This window comes from Heterocephalus glaber, unplaced genomic scaffold (assembly GCF_053883595.1).
Source record: "Heterocephalus glaber isolate CG9 unplaced genomic scaffold, H.glaber_assembly_v1.0 deba00001550, whole genome shotgun sequence".
In the NCBI taxonomy this organism is placed as follows: Eukaryota; Metazoa; Chordata; class Mammalia; order Rodentia; family Bathyergidae; genus Heterocephalus; species Heterocephalus glaber.
The window spans coordinates 13,364,730-13,382,293 of record NW_028258343.1 but is presented as its reverse complement, the minus strand read 5'-3'; the positions used below and the strand labels follow the sequence as shown (position 1 = coordinate 13,382,293).

Below are 17,564 nucleotides of genomic sequence, written 5' to 3'. Positions count from 1 at the left end.
TTTGCCATTAATAGATACCAATGTGATTTGCATTTGTACAATTTTAACATATGCCATATATTTAAAGTACTGAGTATTACAGAAATAAAATTTCATAAAACTGGTGTTGTGGTGTACGCCTGTAATTCCAGCATTTGAGAGGCTGAGGCAGGAGAACTCTTATGAATTTGGGGTCACCCTGGACACATAGTGAGACCTTGTCTCAGAAAACAAAAGAAAAAAATTTTTTCTGCTCCAATTTGTGAAACCTGTGAATTTTTCAAATAGGAAGGTTTCAAAAGCTATTGACTTGATTTAAAAACTAAACCAATAGTTATTTAAAAAGATAAATTGTCAGTTGGGGAGAGATTTTTGGTCAACTAAACTGATTTTTAATTTTTTACTATACCTGCTAATGTGTTTGCTTTCCATATAATTTAGGCTCAACAGTTGTGTTTGCAGTCTAACTGTAGACATCTATTTTCTACCAAGAAGAGAGGGCAGATTTACAGTGGCTTCAGATATATATTCAGGAATAAACCAGCAAACACCTAATCATGATTTAAATAAAATTTTATTTCCAACCTAATTATTGTTGCAACAATAAAATATAGAGAATCTGAGCGTGTTAATAATAGGGTGTTTGTTTTTTTGAGACAGTCTCACTATGTAGTCCAGGCTGGCCTCGAACTCGCAGCGATCCTCAGTAATAGGTTTAATATTCCCATTTTATTAGTTGAGCTGAAATCCCTTTATTTTAAAAAAGTGCTTTGTAAACTGTCTCAAGATGAAGAGTTTGAATTCACCGGAGAAATATTCACCCTTTCTTTCTCCAGTGCCGAAGACCCAACCAGCACTTCAAGCCCTACCTGAGCCCGGATCTGCCCAAGCGCCTGCACTTCGCCAGGAACGTGCGCATCGACCGGGCGCAGCTGCTGGTGCAGCGCCAGTGGCTGGCGGCCAGGTCGGTGTCCCGCCCCTGCTCCCCGCCCTGGGCCTGCAGGCGCCCTCAGCGCCCCCTGGCGCTCTCCCCGCTCCCCGCCTTCGGTGCCGTGGTGGGTGGCGCCGTGGCAGCCCCATCTTCCCGAGCTAGCGAGGAGGAGGCGACCACCACGCCCGTCTGGACGTTGGTGCGCCCTTTCCCAGCCCGGACGCGAGGTCGGGCCGAGTTATCTCCAGCTGGGAGACTGGCTCATCACGCAGCTCGTTAAGCACTTCGTCGTCTTCCTGGTTTTCGTAAAAGAGCCCTGGATCCTCTGTGGTGGTGGACTCTTGTCATCCCGGCCCTTCGGAGGCTGAGGCAGGAGGATCACTGCCAGTCTGAGGCCAGCCTGGGCTCCACTGTGAGACCCTGGCTCAAAAACAAAGAGCTGCTTTACGGTGGTTAAGACCAAGCCAGCCGATTAGTCATAACGTTGATCTCTATGACCATTTCCAATCGTAATTCATGCTGATCACTGAGCCCGTATGAAAACCGTGTTCGCAGGGAAAGGAGCCCATCCTGCGTCCCCGCAGCCGGACGCAGGGCCGCCCGGAGCCCGCAGGGAGTCCCAGGGCCCGCGTGTGTCCTCGGGCCGGGGTCGCGGACGAGCTCACTTGGCCCACGCGAAGGCCCCGGGCCAGTTCATTGTCCGCGCGCGGCGTAGCGACAGGAGGTCAGATCTCGGGCCTTTTCCAGCCTGACCTCTCAAACTCGCAGCGATCCTCCTGCCTCAGCCTCCCGGGCGCGAGGATTACAGGTGTGGGCAGCGCGCCTGGCAGTCCCACTTTGCGGTTTTCATCTGTGTCAGTACTCGTGTGCGGTGCGTCGTGGTCACAGCCGGCGTGGGGAGTCGGTACATGCACACCGCGTGTCTGTGTCCGCTTTTACATTTCTCCCCTCCCTCTCGCGGTCCTCTTCCCATGCGCTGAAGGTCCACCTCCCTGTGTGCTGTTATCCGTCTTTTATTTTGCGCCTGATTTCTTCGTGGCTTGCGTGTACTTCACACGCGGCGTTTAACTGCGGTCCGCTCTGCCCCCTACGTGCAGGCCCGGTGGGCGCCCCGTTTCCCTGCAGTTCCGCCCGCCGTCACTAGGTGGCAGTGGCCCCCTCCTCGGGAGCCGCGCCGTGGTGGCGCACGCCTGTTATCCCAGCTGCGGGAGGCTGAGGCAGGAGGATCAGTGCAAGTTCGAGGCCAGCCTGGGCTACACAGGGAGACCTTGTCTGCAAAAACCAAAATTATAATAATTATCATAACAGACATAGGTGTGCTGGAACTTTAGGTGTATGATATGTAAACAGACGTCGGGAAGGGGGGCCCAACTGTGAGGTTTTCAGCTGCGGCTGCAGAAGGAAGGGTTGTGCCCCGCCCTTGTGCGCTGTCCTGTTCTTTGCTGCTGTTCTGAGACAGGGTCTGGCCGTGTCGTCCTTCCTGGCCTCGGACTCACAGCGACCCCCTGGCTCCGCTTGCAGAGCAGCCCTTCTGCAGGTGGTGGTTTCCGCTTTGCTTCTGCCTGAAAGTTTGCATTATTTACTACTTTTCTTTAATGGGTGGTTTAGGAGATGGAAATATGACAAATAATGAGTCTTTTCCCTCGAAATAGAATTTAAAATATAGGACCAAGTTTAGAAAATTTTGTCCAAAATACTTCCTTCCAATGAGCGAGCGCTCCAGCTTATGGTGCAGAATTTAAATCTTAGTTAACTTCAATCGGATAACTCCAGTAACCTTGCAAAACTGAGTGTGTGTGCAGTAGGAATTATATATATATAGTTCTGTTTTTTGAGACAGGATCTTGGCATATAGCTTAGGCTGGCCTCGAACTCTCAGCAATCCTCCTGCCTCGACCTCCCCGCTCAGCAGTGCTGGGATGACAGGCGTGTGCCACCACGCCCAGCCACCCTGTGTATTCTCTATTCCTGTTTTATATTGCATTTCTTTTATATTTACATTTCTGCTGTAAAATACGAATCCAGACTGTTTCCCAGTTTCAAATGTGTATTCCGAACGCACGGAGACCCGTAAAGTCTCGGGTTACCCAAGCTCCTTAGTCCTGCGGGCATGGTGGAGGGAGGCGGGCTCGCTGGGAGCAAGCGCTCCTTCCTCAGCTTCAAGCTCCTGCTGTTTCTCCTCTGTGCAAGTCCGGGAGCCGAGGGAGGCTTGGGTCCTGTGGACAGAACCCGGAACCCCCACCCTCTCTTTCGGCCCTGCCAAGCGTGCAGCCCTTGCGGTGCTGAGCTGAGTCTGAGAACACATTCATGCTGCTGTTGGCGAAAGCAGCTCCCTGAGGACCCGCAGGAACTTGTGTGGGAGCAGGCTCCCCCGAGCCAGGTGCCCAGTGACGTCTTCTCTCCACAGGTCCCGAGGCAGCACGTCCTGCGGAGGCGGCACCCACGGCTATGACAACGACTTTAAAAGCATGGAGGCAAGGAACTGCTGGCTTGTAACATTTTTTGTTTTACTTTTTTTTTTTTTTGGTACCGGGGATCGAACTTGGGTCCTTGTGCTTGCGCAGCAGGCAGCGAAACCACTGAGCTAAATCCTCGGCCCCTGTTTCACTTTTTTGAGACAAGGTCATACAGTGTAGCACAGGGCTGGCCTCGAACACACGGTGATCCTCCTGCCTCAGCCTTCCCAGAGGGGATTACACCTGCCCTATCAAACCACTGGTTTGAAAACAGATCCTTATTGAGCAGCAAGATAAACGATGTCAAAACTCTTGGATAATCTGTGCAGAAAACAAATACCTCTGCCCTCAGAGAACTGCAGTGTCAGAGGGGACCACAAAGAATGCGGGAGGTGGTATGTTAGACGAAGAGCTGAAGGAGATTAAGAGAAAAGTGGAGGGAGTGAGGGCAGTTGGTCATCTGTGTGTGGCCTGGGGGCAGCGTACAACTTTAAATAGGGCGGAAGGGCCTGGGGAGGGCGACAGATGTAGCCTTGCAAATATCCAGGGGCTCAGTGTCCCACAGCAGACTCAGTGACTGCAGGATGAGGGTGGGGTGCAGCTGCGTGTGGACAGGGAGTGTTTGTTACACAGCACATGCAGATGCTGCCTGGGCACTGCAGGGAGTCTGTCCCGAGAATAAAACCTGAATCTTGGAAACTATTTTTTTATTGGTACATTTTAGATACAGGTGAGGATCACATTCATCATAGGGAATTTGCACCTGTACATGATGTATCTTGCTTGTTTTTTTCCCATTCCTCCCTCCCTTAGACTCCTCTTCCCCTCCTTATTACAAAAAGCTTTGTTTCCATTTTTTCCTTCTATTTTTTTCTTATCCTTATTCTTCCTTCCTTTCCCCCTTCCCTCTACCTTGTTTCCCTTCTCATTTGAACATTTTCATCTTGGGCCAGGAGTTTAGCTCAGTGGTTCTGCTGCCTGCCTCACAAGCACAAGGTCCTGAGTTCGATCCTTGGTACAAAAAAAAAAAATGAACATTTTCATCTCATTTCCCAATATCTATTATACATTTTGGTTCTTATTTACAGTTTTAGTTTCTCACACCAGAGAAACAATGTGGTATTTAAACATATGTATCCAATTTATTTCACTTAAGAGTATGGTCTCGAGGTACACCCATTTACCTAGAAATGTCTCAAGCTTATCCTTCTTTATGGCAGAGTAGTACTCCATTGTAGAAACAAATCATATCTTCTTTATCCATTCATTGGTTGATGGACATTAGGGCTGTTTCCAAGATTTAGCTATTACAAGCTGCACCTCTATAATTATAGGTATGGATATATCACTATGATATAATAGTTTTTAATTCTTTGGGGAAGACACTACAAAGAGGAATATCTAAGTCAAATGGAACCTCTAGTTTTAATTTTTTGAGGAATCTCCACACTGATTTCCACAGTGGTTGCATCAGTCTGCACTCCCACCAACAGTGGAGAAGGGTTCCTTTTTCCCCAGAGCCCCACCGGCATTTGTTAGTGATTGATTTCTTGATAATAGCCATTCTTTCTGGACTGAGATGGAATCTCAGCATTTTAATTTCCATCTTTCATATATTTATTTGTCATTTCTATTTTATCTGAGAAGTGTCTATCATTTTAGATTTGGGGGGGTCTGATTTTTTTAGTTCTTTATATTTTCTAGATATTAGTTCTTTGTCTGAGGAACAGCTGGCAAAAATTTTTTCCCGCTCTGTGGGTTGTCTCTTCACTCTTTTGGTGGTTTCTTTTGCTGTACAAAAGCTTTCTAATAAGATGAGATCCCAGTTGTTGATTCTTTGTGATAGTTCCTGTGTGATTGGGGTTTTGTTTTAAAGTCAGCCTACACCAGTGTCTTTAAGAATTCTACCTATTCTATCTTCCAGCAGATTTAGTGTTTCCGTTTTAATATTTAAATTTTTGTTCCATTTCAATTTTAGTTTAGTGCATGGTGAGACATAGGGTCCAATTTTAATCTCCAGCATGTGGAAACCCAATTTTACCAGTACTATTTATTAAAGAGGCTATCTTTCCTCCAGTGAACATGTTTGGCTCCTTTGTCAAAGAGGAGGTGGCTGAGTATATCTGGAGTTGTTTCTGCATCTTCTAATCTGTTTCATTGATCCTCAGGTCTGTTTCTTTGCCAGTATCATGCTCTTTTTATTATAGTAGCTTTGTAGTATAGTTTCAAGTCGGGTTGTGATGCCCCTTGCCTTGCCTTTGTTGCCCCGAATTGCCTTTGCTATTTAGGTCTCTTCTGGTTCCAAATGAATTTTAGGATTGTTTTTTCTAATTGTTTTTTCTAATTCTTTGAGATATGCTGTTGGAATTTTGATCGGGATTGAATTAAATTTGTAAAACAATTTTGGAAGTATGACCATTTCACTATGTCGGTTCTTCCTACCCCAGAACAAGGGTTATCTTTCCATTTTCTGATCTGCTGTTCAATCTTGTTTTTCAGAGTACTGAAATTTTCAATGTAAATGTCTTTTACTTCCTTCATTAGATTGATTCCTAGATATTCCAGTTTTTTGATGCTATCATGAAAGGTGGGGTTTCCCTAATTTCTCTCTCAGTGAGTGTGTTATTCATGTACAGGAATGCTCTTGATTTTTGAATGTTGACTTTGTATCCAGTTATGCTACTGAATTTGTTTACTAAACCTAGTAATCTTTTGGTGGAGTTTCTGTGGTCTTTTATGTGGAGTTTCATGTCATCCACAAATAATGATAATTTTACTTCTTCCTTTCCTATTTTTATTCCTTTTTTCTTTCTCTTGTCTAATTGCCCTGGCTAGTGTTTCCAGAACTATATCAAATAAAAGCTGTGATAGTGGACATCCTTGTCTTGTTCCTGATTTTAGTGTGAAAGATTTCAGTTTTTGACCATTTAGAATGATGTTGGCTGTTGGTTTTTCATAGATAGCCTTAATCAGGTTGAGATAAAAGACCATCTATTCCAATTTTCTGTAGGGTTTTTAGCATGAATGAGTGTTGGACCTTGTCAAATACTTTTTCTGCATCTATTGAAATGGTCATATGGTTTTTGTCCTTGGCTCTGTCATTATGGTGTATTACATTTGTTGATTTGTGTAAGTTGAACCATCCCTGCATCCTTGGGATGAATCCTACTTGGTCATGGTGTATAATCTTCTTGATGATTTGCCGCATTCTGTTTACCAATATCTTACTGAGAATTTTTGTGTCTGTGTTCATTAGGGAGATTGGCCTGTAGTGTTCTTTTTTGGTTGGATCCTTATTCTGGTTTTGGTATCAGGGTGATGCTTGCTTCCAGAAATGAATTTGGGAGTATTGCTTCCGTTTCACTTTCATTAAAGAGTTTGAGAAGTAGTGGCATGAGGTCTCCTCTAAATTTCTTGTGGAATTCAGCAGTGAATCCATCAGGACCTGGGCTTGTCCTTGTTGGTAGGTTTTTAATTACATATTCAATTTCATTGGCTGATACTGGTTTATTTAGAATTTTTCAATCTTGATTCAGCCTTAGCAATTATGCATCTAGGAACCTGTGCCATTTGTTGTGTATTTTCCATCTTATTAGAATACAAGTTCTCAAGGTAGGTATTGATTTTCTGGATTTCTGCAGGAACTATTGTGATTTCTCCCTTTTCATTCCTAATTGCATGGATTTGAGCCATTTCCTTTTTTGATAAGGTTTACTAAAGGTTTGTCAGTTGTATTTAATCTTTCAAAGAATCAACTCTTCAGTGATTCTTTGTATTGTTTTCCTAGTCTCCATTGCATTAATTTCTGCTATGATCTTTATCATTTCTTCCCTCGTACAAGCTTTGGGTTTGAGTTACTCTCCTTTTTCTAGAAGCTTGAGATTCAGTGTTATGTTGTTTATTTGAGCTCACTGTTTTTCTGATAAAAGAATTCACCACTATAAATTCCCCTTATAGGACTGCTTTCACTGCATCCTGTAAGTTCTGATATGTTGTATTGGCATCATCATTTAATTGTAGAAACTGTCTCTTTTCTTTTTTAATTTTATCTGTGACCCATTGGTTGTTCTGGAGGGTGTTATTTAATTTCCATGTGTTTATGAAGTTTTTTGGCTTCTTTTGCCATTGATTTCTAATTTCATTACACTATGGTCTGATAATATGCATGGCATAATTTCATTTCCTTTGCATTTAGTTAAGCATGTTCTATGAGTGAGTATGAGAACTGTTTTGGAGAATGTCCTGTTTTCAACTGAGAAGAATGCATGCTCTGATGTTCTGGGCTGGAACACTCTATAGACATCTACTAAGTCCAGTTGCCCAAAAGTTTGGTTCAGTTCTGATATTTGTTGATTTTTTTTGTCTAGTTGATCTGTCTATTTGTGACAGTGGGGTATTGAGGTCCCCCATCACAGTTGTATTAGTGTGTATTTGATTTTTCATGTTCATTAATACTTGTTTTGTATAGTTGGGTGTGCTGGTATTTGGTACATATATATTTATGATAGCTCTACCTCTTGGATTGTTCCCTTTACAAGGCTATAGTGACCTTCTTTGTCTCTCTTAATCAGTCTTGGCTTGAAATCCACTTTATTTGCAAATAGAATAACTATCCTTTCTTTTTTCCAGTTTGCTGTGGCATGTATTTTTTTCCATCCTTTGACTTTCAGTCTATGAATTTCTTTTTTAATTAAACATTTCTTGTATAGAGCATATTTTTGGATCTTGCTTCTTGATCTATTCTGCCAGTCTATTTCTGTTGATTGGTGAAGTGAGACCATTTGTGGTTATAACTGATATATGTACATGTATTGACTATTCTTGTCATGTTATTTTCCTGTTATTAGTTCCCTTTTCCCCCCTTTGTTTAATTGCTTGCCTTGTCTGGTAGATTCATTCTGTTGGGATTTATGGAGTTGTAGTTCTCATTATCTCTTTCCAGAATGTCCTTCGTAACATTTTGTAGAACTGGTTTGGTGGTCATGAATTTCTTCAGGTGTTCTTTCCCATGGAGATATCCTATTTCTCCATCAATCATAAAAGATAGTTCTGCAGGTACATCAATCTGAGATGAAGATTATTTTCTTTTAAGGCGTGAAATACTTCACTCCATGCTCTCCTTGACTTGAGGATTTATACTGAGAAGTCTGTTGTGATTCTCATTGGCTTTCCTTTATAGGTGATTTGTTTGTTTTAATATTCTGTTCCTTTGTTGAATATCTGGAATCTTGACTATTATACCTTGGTGTAGGTTTTTTTGTGTGTGTGGCTAATTAGTTGCATGCCTCACTTATCTGTATGTCAAATTCTTTTTCCCTGCTTGGGAAGTTTTCTGCCATTACTTCTGTGAACTGATTTTACTATGTCATTTGCGCTATTTCCTGCTTTTTCATTGACTTCAATTAATCTTATGTCATTCTTCTTTGCATTGTCTAGCAGCTATTGAATTGATTTCTCATGGTCCCTTGCTGTGTGTGTGTGTGTGTGTGTGTGTAGTCAGGGTCTTGCTCTGTAATTCAGGCTATCCCTGAGCTCACTATGTAGCCCAGGCTGGCCTTGAACTTGGGGCAATCTTCCTGCCTCAGCCTCCCGAGTGCTGGGATTACAGGCATGACCATCCCCAGCTTGGTCCCTTGCTATTTTTAAGAAATCTTTCTTTTCATGTTTGCTAACCACAATCCTGTCTTCTATATCTGATAATTCTGTGCTCACATTGGCTAATTCTACTGCATATACTTTTAATGGAATTTTTAATCTCCTGGATATCTGTTTGAATGTTACATGGATTCCATTTCTTTCCTATTTTGTGCATTCATGGTTTCCATCATTTTCCCAAGCTTCTCTCTTTTTTTTAAATCTATATCTGCTCTGGAGTCACTAACCATGTCTTTCATTATTGTCACTATCTCTGTAGTTATCTGAGAAATTATTTATTTGATTTTTTTCTGGAGTCTCATTCATCTGCTTTTTCACTTCTGCTGTTACCACTTCAGAGAGTCCAGGAGGGTGGCTTTCACCTTGTTCCACATTGCCCCCTGCATTTGCCTTTGGTGAGCTGGAACCCTGGGGTTTCATCTTGCTTCCGTGTCTTCTCATTTTCTGTTTTTAGTTTCATTCCTGGGTCGATGCTTATAAATTGCTCATGGCAAGTAACTTTATTGCTATCCTTTAGAGCCCGTAGGAATGACTACTTCTTCTCAAGGTGTAGTTGGCTTTTGGGTTTTGAGTTTGTTGCAAGATCCTACCTCTTCAACTTATTGGGGATGAGAAGCTGCTGCCTATTTCCCATAGCCCTTTGTTCTTTGGCACTGGGCTATAGTATTATTTATGATTTTTAGGCAGTCTCAGTTTTGGCGTACTAGGAAGAACAACTAACTGATTAGAACAATTATATCACCTTGGCTAAAGTAGTACAATCAGCAATAACTATAGTATCAAATACAGCCTCGAAAATGACAAACTGTGGTAACTATTAATTTGCCACCTTCAACTGTATGAACTAGATTTATGATTATATAACAAAATCTAAAAGCAGAAAATTGTCTACAGTAAATTGTATAAGATGTCCTCAACATGGTGATTATACCCTCGGGGGAGAAAATTTAAAAGAAGTTAGGGGAAAAAAAAGAGAAATAGAAAAAGAAGAAGAGATTAAAAGCAAGGTTGGAAGACTAAGGAAGATTACAAAAACTTGGGAAACTAGTGAAAAAGACAAGAGGGAAATAGAAGGAAGAAATAAAAACAAGAGCAGAACAACAACAAAAATCTAGAAACAATGTTCATATTCATATAAAAACAAGAAGAATCAAGAAAACAAGTAAAACAAAACAAAAAAAAGAAAATAAAAAAAAAGTCCAGCACTTCAGGGTGTGTCTGCTGTCACTGGTACACAGAGTGGGCCATCAGAGCCCAGATCCGTGTTGATTAATCATGCAAGCCAACCATACTCTTCTGGTGGGGTAGTGGATAATCGCAGCAAGCCTGCACCTTTAGTTCCTCTGAAGTTCATGTTGGTTTCTGGCTGTGAGGCTGGAACCTATTTTGTTCATCCTGCAACACTTTGTGTGCCTCCTGCTGGCTTGAACTTGGCTCCTTGATCTCTTGCTGACTTGAACTCGGTTCCACCTCACCCTTATGGAGCCAGCTTGCTCTGAGTTCTTAGCTCAGTGAGAAGGGTCCTTCTCCAAGATGGTGATCAGCCAATTGTCCTCTTCTGGGGGCTGTCTGAACCCAAATAACTCACTAGCTACTGCAGTGCACTGCATTTACTGCTCTGTAATATTCTTCCATGGAAGCCTCTAGGGTCACCAGTAGTCACTGTGGGTCTGCAGTTTCAAGCCTCCCCTGCAGTGAGTGAGGGCTCAGGGAAAGCACCGCTTGCCACCTCCCTCTTCTGAGCTGAGGACTCTTCACTCTCCCAATGGGCTTCATTCTCGCTTCACATTTTTTCTGGGTCCTGGGGACCCAACTTCCTTCCTTCTCTTCCTCACATTGCTATTTTCCAACATCTGGACTCAAAATCTTGAAGAGGGTGTTTCTCTGCTGTTCACCACTCTGCCATCTTCCAGGATCTCCTTAGAACCTATTTAAAATCCATGGAAATGGGTGAGGTCCTCAGGGATGGAGTGTAGGTTGAAGAAGACCAAGTACTGGATGTGGGGTGCTTCTATTTGGAGGTGTTGAGAAAAGGGTTACTGGCAAGGACAGCTGGACACAGAGGCTCAGGCAAGGAAGAGGGAAAGACCAGGAGTTTGAGAAGGAGGAAAATATACAGAAAAGCCCACGAGGGAGATGCACTGATGCTGCCTCAGGCAGAGCTTTCTGCTGTCTGCAATCCATGGTCTTACCTAGTTCCGTTCATCACACGCACACAAATAGAAGAATGGATATTAGGCTCTTCCTGAACACACTGCCCCTTAGCATTGTCATGGTGAATTATATATTTTTGTAAAGATTTGAAAATTCTCTAGAAACAGATTTTTCCATTAGTGTGCTATGTGACAATTAAATTCATAACTGTAAGAAATAACCTATGCCTCCAGTTCATTACTTATTTTCTTGGAGAAAAAAATTTATATGAGCCTGTTAACAAAGAAGAATGCTTATCTATGTTTGATAGTTTTTTTCCAGTTGATTACAATCTCAAATAATTAGACTTATTATAAATAATATAAAGTGTGTGTTAATTAAGTAAATACAAATCTAAATACTCAGGTCTCAGCAGGCATGGTGACTCATGCATGCATTTGGGAGGCTGAGGCAGGAGGATTGCCACAAGTTTGATGCCAGCCTGGGCTAGATAGTGAGTTCAAGACTCTATATATACTGAGACCCTATCTCAAAAAAAACAGAACAGCAGCAACAACAACAACAAAAAAACCCCAAACTTAGGTCTCTTTATACAAAATGAAAAGGAAGTTGTGCAAAACATGTTTGAGCAATGAAATGAAACGTTTGCAAGGGTATAGGTGGTATCGGAACCCTCACTGATGGTCCAGATGCGGTAGGATGATTGATAGTGGTGTGGACGGTCCGGTCCACTCTGTCCCCCTAGTCTGATGAAGCAGCTAGAGACAGAAATAAACACAGCATGTGGCGTACTGAGTGGAACTGGGACATCACAGGGAAATGATTTAAAAATCATTTTCAATCTGGAGAGAAATCTCTCCGAAGGCCTAAGATACTGGTAGCAGAGTCATCACGGGGAAACTGTCTGTTCTGCACTTACCTGTGAGTGTCGATGTCATTGAGTGACAACACGACCATTGTCTCCTAGGCTATCTTTTTGGCACATGGACCCAGCTTTAAAGAGAAAATGGAAGCTGAACCATTTGAAAATATTGAAGTCTATAATTTAATGTGTGGTAAGTATACATGAATACATTCACAAGCGAGGGTAGATAATTTTCAAAAGAATGAATTCCTTTTGTTTTACTAGGAATAATATACTAGATCTTCAGAAACCCAGGTTTTCTCTTCATTGCTATATGATAGTTAAATTTAAGAAAATTTAGAAAAACTTCCAACTTTTCAAAATAGGATAAACATGGGTAAAAACACAACATGTTTGTTTTTTTTTGAGACAGGGTCTCACTGTGTAGTTGAGGCTAGGCTTGAACTCACCATGTAGCCCAGGCTGACCTTGAACTGATGGCGGGCGATCCTCCTTTCTCAGCCTCCCAAGTACGGGAATTACAGGTGTGCACACAACACTGGCAGAACCATCCTATGCTTAAACAAAGTGATTAAGCAATGAAGCTTTTCTCTGGGGGGAACTGAGGAAGTTCATGGAGTGCCCGTGGCTCGTCTGTGCAGAATATCTCAAGTAGACAGACTAGATGCAGAGACTGAGCTGAAAGCCAGGGAGCTGAACAGCTTGTGCAGTGCTTGAGTGCATTACAGCAGAGTTTATTAAAGGAACAGCAGTAGCTGTTTGTTTTCCCCCATCTCCTGCCTAGGAGGTGTTGCCTTCTAATTTAAAGCTCCTTTGAACTTATTTTTCTAAATCAGATCTTCTGCGAATTCAGCCTGCACCGAACAATGGTACCCACGGCAGCCTGAACCATCTCCTGAAGGTGCCTTTCTACCACCCGTCCCATCCAGAGGAAGTGACCAGGTTGTCCATCTGTGGCTTTACTGCCTCGCTGCCCACGGACACCTTGAACTGTTCCTGTCCTCAGCTGCAAAATGTGAGTAGCAGCTCTGCACATCCACAAGGAGGTAAAGGTGCAAGCGAGTTTGTCTGCAGAGTGCCAGCAGTCAGGTTTGTGTCCTGGCCCAGATGTTTACTAAGTAAAGATGCATGGCCTCTGTGAACTTTATCTGGAAGTAGAGATTATAATGCCTACACTGTCAGGTATGTGTATGCATATGCTTTGTTCACTGGGAAGCATGGTTTGGGAAGGAATTTTCATTCCATTGTGAGGTGTCCTTAACAGTTCAAAATGTTAATGTTGGCACTCTTTTTGACTTCCTTCCTAAACTAGTCTTCTCACCCTTTAAAACCCTGATAGATGGTTGTGCTCAGCTATTTAGAGCCAGCATAACAGAGGGCAAAGAGATCGGAACCTGGTGTTAGGCAGGGGTAGATGCTCCGGTTATTCCTGGGTGGCAGTGGAGAATCACTGTCAGGTACGGCTGTTTGATGAACAGTGGATGCTGGGCAGGTCTTTCTAGTACATCAGGCCCTGTGCCGAGTTCAGAAGCAGGACTTCAGATCCCAGGAGACTGAACAAAGCCCAGTTTCAATGGGAGGATCTGCAGGGCGGGAAGAGGCAGCTGCACCATGAGATCAGAGGACCCGGGAGGTGTTAGGATTTCAGAATGAAACTGGAACCCAGTTATCAGAAGACCATGAAGCTAGCATGAATGTCAGGTACATCTGATGCCGAGTTGAACAGGTGGTTGTCGAGCCAAATAAACACCTGCTCCAGCATGCAAAAATGAGGTTTCTTATTGGGAAGAGTTGGTGGTGACTTTACACTCTTTAATCCTAAAAATAACATTACACCCAGGTGTTAATAGATATTCAACCAACAGAGGTTTTAAGGGACAAAAGTCTAGTGAAACTTGTCAAAAATGGTAAATCCATAGCAAAGATCAAAGTAGGGATGTGCAGTTCCTACCTGTGTTCCTCATGCTCCCATAGCTTCCTTCCTACTGCTCCATATCCTCAATGGAACTGCCATTAAATAATAAGTAAAATAAAGTGGGCCTTTATTTCACATTTAAGAAACAAAGGAAGACTTGGAAATTAGATAAGCTGCCCAAGGTCATAGAAGCTTGGTCCATCTTGACAGCAGACCCAGGTTTTTTCTCAGTAAAGAATGCCTCTGGCCGCTCAGAGTGAGGTCTTCATCTCTTGAAAGCTGGGTGGAGATGCAGAATCTCAGCTCCTGCCCTGGGTGTACTGAATTAGAATCTGCACTTTAACAAACCTTGGGCAATTTGTATGCATAGCAAAGCATTGGGAAGCCCTGGGATGTAGCCATCTGTATGTATCATTCTCCCACTACTGAAACAAAATACCTGATGCCCCCAACATAGAGGGGAGGTTTATTTGGCTCACAGTTTCAGTGGACTAAGTCCATGGTTGTGGCTCCAAGGTGGAAATAGCATGGTGGAAGATCATAGTTGAAGAAATCTGCTCATGCCATGGTGGCTAGGAAGCAGAGAGCAAGGGGAGGAACAAAGGACAAGAAGATAAAGCCGAGGATTTAGCTCAGTGGTTCTGCCAACTGCCTCACAAGCTCAAGGTCCTGAGTCCAATGCCTGGTACCAAAAAAAAAGGAAACAAAAGACAAGAATACAGCCTTCCAGGTCGCAACCCCATTGACCCGCCTTCTTCAAGGCCCTACCACCTAACAGCACATTTAGCTACTAAACTCATCAATGGATGAAACCACTGATGAATATAGTATATGTGCTGCGGAAGCGAGCACCCACTGATGAATATAGCACCCCCATGATCCAATCACCTTCCAAACACATATTTTGGGGGGGACATTTTAGATGCAAAAATCATAACATCCCCTCCCCCACCTGCATAGAGCCATCCCATCTCATTGTGCACAACGCAATTAGTCCATATCTAAGAGTCACCAAAATCTTAACAGTTCCAGCATTACTAAAAGTCCAGTCCAAAGTCATCCTCTCTGAGACTCAAGGCAAACTTTTAGATGTAAGCTCCTGTAAAAATCAAAAAGATAGTTAAATATTTCCGAGATATAATGCATAGAATTACAAATTCCCATTCCAAAGGGAGAAATAGGATAGACAGGAATGGGACCTAAACCTTGGAGGGCAACTGTTAATCTTGTAGCTCTCATATCCAGCACCTGAACCAGGTTGTGGTGAGATTAAATTTCAAAGGGCTTTGGCAGCTTCACCCCATGACGTTGCTAGTTGCTACCCACGTAGCCTCTCCCTTGCACTGTCTCCTCTTCCTGCCTGAAACATTCCTTGGTAGATGTCCCACACTGCTAGCATCTCTAATTTTCTTGGGTCTCCACCACACTTTTAGCTTCACTCTCACAGCTTCATGCATTGCCCATTCAGGGACACACTGCCTGGCCTCCCAGGGCTTCTTCTGAAGTCTGAATGTAAAACTCCATAATCCCACAACTCTTATACTCTGCATGTCTGAAAAACCAGCACCAAGTAGATGACACCAAGGTCTGCTGTCAATAGTGGTAGTTGGGTCCTCTTAGACTATAGCTGTAATGGCCTCTGAGTGCCTGGATGGCAGAGCATGGTAATGGTGAAATGAATCCCATGAACCAATTACTTAGGCAGATTTTCTTCAGCAAGGCTGCCTTTCTTCATCAGCTCTCTTCTCAAATGAAAGGTTTACTCTTTTGCACCTTTAAACCTGTGATGCATGGGGTCTTGGTGATTTTTTTTTTTAAGTGGGAAGATATTTATTGATAGGAAAGCTCCTGATGGGCAGGAGGGGTCCCAAGTGGGTAGCCCAAGGAGGTCTTGCTGATTTTTGAGATACCTTCAAGCCATCTTTCTTATTATCTTGATGCAAAATACTTGGATTCTTTTTTATGCTATTTTTTTCAGCAACCATGCTCTCCTTTGCCCCAGCTATACAGGCATGTGGTTCCTTTCTGGTCAGTCTTCACATCATTTGGCTTTGCATTTTGCTCCTGACTCTCATTGTAGATCTAGCTAAATCTATGCATCAGTATCCGTGCCACAGCCTGAACATTGAGCTGTCTTGAAATTTCCTCCACCAGATTAGTAAGACCACTGCCTTTAAATTCAGCCTACACAAAGCCTTAAGACAAGAGTAAAATGTTCTGCCTGAGTTGTAACACACATGGCCTCTAGTCCAACGTTTAATGTAGTCCTTGTTCTCAACTAAAACCTTATGAGGCTGGCCTTTGCTGCCCACATTCTTTTTTTTTTTTTTTTTTTGGTACTGGGGATCAAACTCAGGACCTTGCAAGGCCGGCAGCAGAACCACTGAGCTAAATCCTCAGCCCAAAGGCATTGGGGGGGGGGGGCGTACAGGGGATTGAACTCAGGACTTTGCACTTGTAAGGCAGGTGGCAGAACTACTGAGCTAAATCCCTAGCCCTGCTGCCCACATTCTTACCAGTATTCTGATTTTTTCTAACCGTGGACCAGAATCTCCCATCAATCTGTGCTTTACTCTGCTTACAGCATTCTAAGATTCTCTAGCCACCATCTCCAAACCTTTCCAAATTCCTCTCAGAAACCAGTTTCAAAGGCTTCTGAAGCATATGATCAGGTATAGTTACAGGAACAGCCCCACTCCTGGTGCCAGTTTTCTGTGTTAATCACTTTCCTGACACTGGGACAAAATACCCAACACCAATGACTTAAAGGAAGAGGAGTCTGTTTGGCTCACAGCTTCATTGGAGTGGGTCCATGGTTGGCAGTCTCCAAGGCAGAAACAACATGGTGAAAGTTCATGGTGGAAGAGAGTTACTCTTGCCATGGAAGCCAGGAATCAGAAAGCAAAGGGGAGCAGCTGGGGACAAGAATCTACCCTTCCAGATCGTGACTCAACTGGCCCACATCTCCAACCAAGCCCTACCCCTGTCAGCACATTCAGCTCCGGACCTCATCAATGGATGAATCCACTGATGAACATCACCCCCATGACCCAGTCACCTTCCAAACTCATGAGACTTTGGGGAACATTTTCAATTTAAACATAACACCATCCTAACTCAGGTGTTGATTCCAGCTGTGGTCAGAACGTTTTGCCGTATTATTAATCCTACTTTTGCAAACTCCTATGTGAAAGAAGATGAAAGGAACAGCACCATTTCTTTTTCTGAGTAGTGGCAGAATAAAAATTTAAACCCAAACTAGTCTGGTTTCTTTGTTCATATCTAAAAGTTTGCCTTGAGCCTCAGAAGAGACTTTGGACTTGAACTTTTCAGCAATGCTGAAACTGTTGAGACTTTTGTGACTCTTGTAGAAAACACTTCATGTGATTACTAAAGAAATAATCTTGATCACTCATTAATGTGTATTATTACTTTGACTTTCTTTCCTTCTTCTTATCTTACAGAATACTCAACTAGAGCACGTCAATCAGAAGCTGAATCTCACCCAAGAAGAAAGTAAGGCAGTAGAAAATATGTTAATGTTCAATATTTAGAACTAATATGATGTAATCTCACCCTTTTGGCATTTTTCCAAAATAAGTTCACAGA

At 42.9% G+C, this 17,564-nt stretch overlaps 1 protein-coding gene across 1 annotated transcript in view; it reads left to right on the top strand.

Annotated features, from left to right (window-relative positions):
* Nucleotides 1-17,564, top strand: part of Enpp3 (ectonucleotide pyrophosphatase/phosphodiesterase 3) — a 71,940-nt gene that overhangs the window by 39,364 nt on the left and 15,012 nt on the right. The window contains exons 15-19 of the mRNA XM_004845995.4: nucleotides 816-943; nucleotides 3,318-3,384; nucleotides 12,143-12,230; nucleotides 12,877-13,055; nucleotides 17,420-17,471. Coding sequence (XP_004846052.1) covers nucleotides 816-943; nucleotides 3,318-3,384; nucleotides 12,143-12,230; nucleotides 12,877-13,055; nucleotides 17,420-17,471 — 514 coding nt within the window. The remainder of the gene's footprint in view (nucleotides 1-815; nucleotides 944-3,317; nucleotides 3,385-12,142; nucleotides 12,231-12,876; nucleotides 13,056-17,419; nucleotides 17,472-17,564) is intronic.